The sequence below is a fragment of the Lactuca virosa genome, chromosome 8 (assembly GCF_052849685.1).
Source record: "Lactuca virosa cultivar CGN04683 chromosome 8, Lactuca_virosa_CGN04683_v6, whole genome shotgun sequence".
NCBI lineage: Eukaryota > Viridiplantae > Streptophyta > Magnoliopsida > Asterales > Asteraceae > Lactuca > Lactuca virosa.
Window position 1 is genome coordinate 293,863,300 of NC_136433.1, and position 5,658 is coordinate 293,868,957.

The window sequence follows — 5,658 nt, forward strand, 5'->3', positions numbered from 1 at the left end:
GTTAGAGGGACAATTTAGGCATTAAAGTATTTAGGAGACATGGGGTTTGCTAAACTTTTATTGAAGATATTCTCTTTTTTTCAAAAACATAATATTAATATAGTAGAGATGACGAAAAGTTATGTGACATCGAGAGGCCGTAAGATTAGAGTTACTAATCAATTTCATTTTGAAGTTGAAATTTTCAACACGGTTATGGATATGCAAAATATAAAATTCGGGGACCGATTTAGTGAGCTTAGCACCCAATTAATAGAATACATGGGGGCTTTGAGTCATTGTGATTCATTTGCTAAATTTGACAAAACAAAGTTTTTAAAGTTGAGTGAGTTGTACAAAAAAGATTTTGATGATGTTGAAAGGATGGAACTTGATGGTGAACTTGAGATATATTATCACACGTTGCATAAAGATGACCGGTTCACTAGTTTGCAAGGAATTTTCGACCTTTCTCGTTTGATGGTGGAAACGGGGAAACATCGGTCTTATCCTATGGTTTATAGGTTGTTGAAGTTGGTTTTAGTTTTATTCGTCGCTACCGCAACAGTCGAAAGATATTTTTCTACGATGAAGTTTTTGAAGACGGACTTGCGTAACAAAATAGGTGATGATTTTTTGAACGATGTCATGATTTTTTATGTTGAAAAAGAAGCTCTTATGAAAGTGAAGATCGAAGATGTAATGGATCAGTTTCAAAAAATGTGTACTCGTAGAAGTCAAATTTAAATATTAAGATGTAATGGATCGGTTTAATGTACCGGTACTTTAAAAAAAATGTTACTATATTTAGACGATTTTTTTTGTGCCACCGCTATTAAAAATGCCTGCATCCGCCACAAATATGGCTGCCATATTTCAGCTCACCGATGAATAAGATACAAATTAAAAGGATTAAAGCAGCGGTTTAAAGAATTGATTGAGATGACGTAAATTGAGTGATAAAAGTATTCATTCTAAGATCTACTGAGACCAACCAATGGAATTGAACTTTAAAACAACATATAGATAAATTCCAAAGTTGAATAATGTTATAGAGTCAAAGTTTAAGGACTATCTTGCCCCTATGGTATGTTATTAATGAGAGATTCTTCATCAACTCCTTTGTTTTCTTGTCATTTGTATTGTTCATATCGTCTTAAACAATAGTTAAGTTCATCAGGACACATGTCATGGGACATTCAAAGTGGTTAACGTAATTTAGAAGGCAGGGACAATATGATCCACTTTGGTTTTTTTCAATAATAATGATTTTAAAATAAAAACAAAATGATTAAGAAATGTTAACAAAAGATTTAGGCAATTTGATATTTTGATAGCTTAAAAAGGATAAATATGATATATTGAAATTAGGTCAACAAATATAATATTTTGACTTTTTAATAAGGGTATATATGCAATTTTCTCTTAAATTTAATAGAAACCGAAAACTAAAAAAATAGAAAACCAAAATAAAAAGTATATATCCAAAAGTCAAACTATGATATTTTATTTGATAGAGAGTATAAAGATTTAAAAAATCATTTTGGACTGAAAAAATAATAATATAATAGCCACATAGGGCATATTTATGCATTTTATGTAAAAAAAATAATTAAAATTATAAAAATGACACCTTGACTATTTCAGAGTTGGTGAATTGGTGGACCATAACCCCATTTTGTAAACATAGGAACCCACACATTTACAAGGAAAAGTTCAAAAAGGACCAACCTACTTTTGTTCTTCGCGAGAGGAATAAACAAGATGTATGCAGATGTGCACATGTTCATGGAAAAGTTGAAGCAGCTGATGTACAGCAATGATATTCCAGTTATCAACAACCCATCAATCTTATGTGAAACGCCTCAATTCCAACTTCTTTATGAAGAGCTTGGCTCCATGATCCAAACCCTTTTCAACAACGAACACCAAGATCTACACAACTTTGAAAAAGTCAGAAAACTGAAGAAAAGATTCAAAGATGCAGCTGAAGAGGCAGAAGATATCGTCGATATCTTTCTATCTGCTGTCCACTGTAAAAATAATGAGTATTTCCCTATATCTGATGTCTTTCAAACCTCTCTCCACCTTGAATTCGTTATGAGATCAATCGAGTTAACAAAGATAGAGTTCATTACTACGAGCATCGATAACATGAAGATGGATTCTTCTCAAAGACCTGACACACTGCAAATGCAATCTGCTGGAACTTCCCGCACTAGAAATTCAATGGGATCGAAGAAATTAGCAGAAAAAGTAGTTGTGGGGTTTGATCGTGATGCTGAGATAATACGGGACAAACTTGTTGAATATGGAAAGCATCTGGATGTGGTTTCTATTGTTGGTATGGGTGGAATAGGTAAGACTACCCTTGCTAACAAAGTGTTCACTGATCCCTTTGTTGTTTATCATTTTTATATCCGTGCCTGGGTAACTGTTTCACAAACATATGACAAGCGGGATCTGCTTATTCAAGTTCTGTCATCCATTAATGATCCATTAGAGCTTGAGAAAGCAACGGACTCTCAGCTTCATAAAATGTTGCACAGGAGCCTATTCGGTCAGAGATATTTGATTGTCATTGATGATATCTGGAGCATAGAGGCATGGGATAAGTTGAAATTGTTTTTCCCTGATCATAACACTGGAAGTCGAATTCTTCTTACTAGTCGCCTCACAGAAGTTTCTTTGCACGCAACATCACACGGACTCATCCATCATTTAAAACATTTGACAGAAGAACAAAGTTGGAAGTTGCTGTGTGGGAAGGTTTTCAAAGGAGATGAATGCCCCAAATGGTTGATTGATCCTGGAATGGAAATTGCCAAAAAATGTCATGGACTACCGCTTTCTGTAGTTGTGATGGCAGGAGTTCTAGCAAAAGAACAAAGGAACAAAGATATGTGGCTAAAAATTTCTTGCAGTGTCCATTCGTACATGGCTAATGACCAGAAAGGATGTCTAGAAACAATAGCATTAAGTTACAACCATCTACCTCTTCACTTGAGAGAGTGCTTTCTCTATCTTGGAGGGTTTTCAGACTCCCGGATCTATTCACCAAGGTTGCTTTGGTTATGGATGGCTGAGGGATTTATACAAGAAGATGGAATTCGAAGCTTGGAGGAAATTGCAAAGAGTTACATGCTGGATCTAGTTGACAGAAATCTTCTAATTGTAGAAAAAAGGTATGTAACGGGTGATGTCAGTCTTTGTAGGGTCCATGATCTTGTTAAGCAACTATGTGTGGAAATGGGAAAAGAAGAAAATTTCTTCCTGAAAATAGACTCGCAACAATCTAATCATCTTTGTGATGTAATTGCCACACGTAAGCAACGGCGTGTGTTCACAAATCAAGATATCGACATTTTGAGTTTGTCTCATGCGACCACCCCAAGCATTCGATCACTTTTGTGCTATCATAGGAAAACATTCTTAACCGACAATATCTCAAAGTTTTTCCGTTCCTTTGCACTTCTCAGGGTGTTAATTCTAGAAAAATGTGAATTGATTGATTTATCCTCCGGTTTAGCATTACTAGTTCACTTAAGGTACCTTGACATCTGGCAGTCTTTATTCCCGTCATCAATATGTAATTTATGGAACCTTCAAACCCTCATTGTTCACACAACTTATAGTTCTATGGTTTTACCTAGTAACATATCAAATTTGGTGAATCTGAGGCATTTAATCAGTAACACAGATATTTATCTTCCTTCTATTGTAAAACCTATGAAACTGGAAGTTATTTCGAATGTGGTGTTTGGAGATGGGGTAGATAATTTTGAAAAATGTTTTCCCGGGATCAAGAATCTTACATCTACTCTTTACTCTGATGAGGAAAATGACTTTGAAGTACTCCGTGGCCTTCAAATCTTGACATTAATTGGGTCAGCCTTCAGCAGACCGGAATCAACTAAGCCAAGATTTGTTAGAGGTGAACCAAACTTGGGAAAGAATCACATTAGGTTCCCTGCAACACTTAAAGAACTTCATCTTGTAAGGTGTGGTTTAGCGTGGAGCGACATGTCGATCATTCAATCGTTACCTAATCTAGAGGTTCTCATACTAGAAGACAATGCCTTCAAGGGAATGATTTGGGAAACAGGTGAGGAGGAGTTTCAACAACTAAAATTCTTGAGACTTGAAGAGTTAAATATCAAACATTGGGAAGCCACAAGTATCAACTTTCCATGCCTCAAACGACTAGAGGTGCTGAATTGCGTTCATCTAGAAGATATACCCCTTGAATTAGGGGACATCTCAATGCTTGAGTATATTTACGTTTTGAATTGTGGTGTTTCTCTTCTCGTATCCGTTCAAAATATACGACAGGAGCAAGATGATGTGGGAAACTATGAACTGAAGATCTTTGTTGATGGAAGGAAACTGCGCTCTTGTGAATCCAATCATGAAGATTAATACGTTCTATTTGTGGAGTCGCAACTGATGACAATATGAATGTTTAGTACATATTTAGTTGGTCTAATTTCTGCCTAAGTGCCTAGTACAGTGTTTTGGTATTCTTTACCAAAATTTTGTATTGTTCAATGTGCTTTTTGCTCTTACTTGGTTGCATCTTTGTATTAGTCAAGTCTTCTTAGCTCAGCTAGAAGTGAAAAAATAAGGCAACCTAGCATTATTTGTCTTGTGTGAGGGAAAACATTTATTATAACTAACTGAATTAAGCATCCCTCGGGAGCACATGTTTCAGTTAGTTGTGTGTTTATTACTACTGACTCCATTCTTCCTTCTACCATATGGACGACATTTGTTCTTGTGTTGATAAACTTGATATCAAAGCAAGATTGTGATGGGGAGCATATAGATGATATGGCTTTTACATTTATGGACACGTGGGAGAAAAACTTTTGATCGGTAAGGAATTTGTAGACGTGTGATACATCAACAGAAAGGTCTGGTTGACCTGCCCCCGGTCAATCCCAAATTTTCACTGTTTAAGGAACTTGTAGGTGTGTGATAAGTCGACCGGCCCTCAACTTCATCCGTTTCCAAGATTTCCGCAATCCAATTTTAATGACAGAATGTCATTTCTTGATTTTTAAAATTTTCCTTATTTACTTAGTTGTTTAATTTCAATAATTTATTATTAATTTCAGTTTTCCAAATTTGACAGTATCCAAATTTAGCTCCTCCCTATAATAAAACCACTTTGAGTTTTCTCTTCATCTTGCTTTCTGTCATAGGTTTTTTTTTTTTTTAATTTTTAGTTAAAGAATGAAACTCTTGATATGCAGAAACAAGATGCCGCATAAAACTTAATTTTCAACACTTTTAAATTATTGAAATTCATGATTTAAAACCTAAGGCACCAAAAGTTAGGTTTGTGCAATCCCATTAATTACCCTCTTTTTACCCAGCGGGGGTGGGGGTGTTATTCGGATTCGTTTAATAGTGTTTCAGTTTATTTACTTCATTCTATTTAAATCTGTAAACTAGTTGTAACTAATCTAAATTAAATAAGGTCCGTTTTAATGGGTTTTGGATTATTCCGTTCCATTAACCGTTAAACCATTTAAAATATCAATTACAGTGGAATAAAACAAAATACACATAAGTTGCAACAATAGTTTAGCATTATAAACGTTTACTATTTGCAAAGTAAAATTCGTCGTCCACTTTTATAACTTGCAAAATGTTTTCAAACTAGAGAAATTTCGA

The 5,658-nt window shown here is 34.9% G+C and overlaps 2 protein-coding genes across 2 annotated transcripts; both read left to right on the top strand.

The window, feature by feature from the left end:
- The first annotated feature begins 261 nt into the window (after positions 1-261).
- On the top strand, positions 262-874 carry LOC145131628 (uncharacterized). Its single transcript, XM_079066292.1, has 2 exons — positions 262-678; positions 791-874. The coding sequence occupies exons 1-2, from the start codon at positions 262-264 to the stop codon at positions 872-874; spliced, it is 501 nt and encodes a 166-aa protein (XP_078922418.1).
- Positions 875-1,697: 823 nt separating this feature from the next.
- On the top strand, positions 1,698-4,751 carry LOC145129194 (putative late blight resistance protein homolog R1B-16). The gene has a single exon (XM_079063916.1). The coding sequence runs from the start codon at positions 1,744-1,746 to the stop codon at positions 4,396-4,398; it is 2,655 nt and encodes an 884-aa protein (XP_078920042.1). The 5' UTR covers positions 1,698-1,743; the 3' UTR covers positions 4,399-4,751.
- The last annotated feature ends 907 nt before the right edge of the window (positions 4,752-5,658 follow it).

Coding starts and splice junctions, on each gene's coding strand:
- LOC145131628 (XM_079066292.1), top strand. CDS start 262: ATGGGGGCTTTGAGTCATTGTGATTCATTTGCTAAATTTGACAAAACA. Junction 679..790: donor TGAAAGTGAAGATCGAAGAT/GTAATGGATCAG, acceptor TACTATATTTAG/ACGATTTTTTTTGTGCCACC.
- LOC145129194 (XM_079063916.1), top strand. CDS start 1,744: ATGTATGCAGATGTGCACATGTTCATGGAAAAGTTGAAGCAGCTGATG.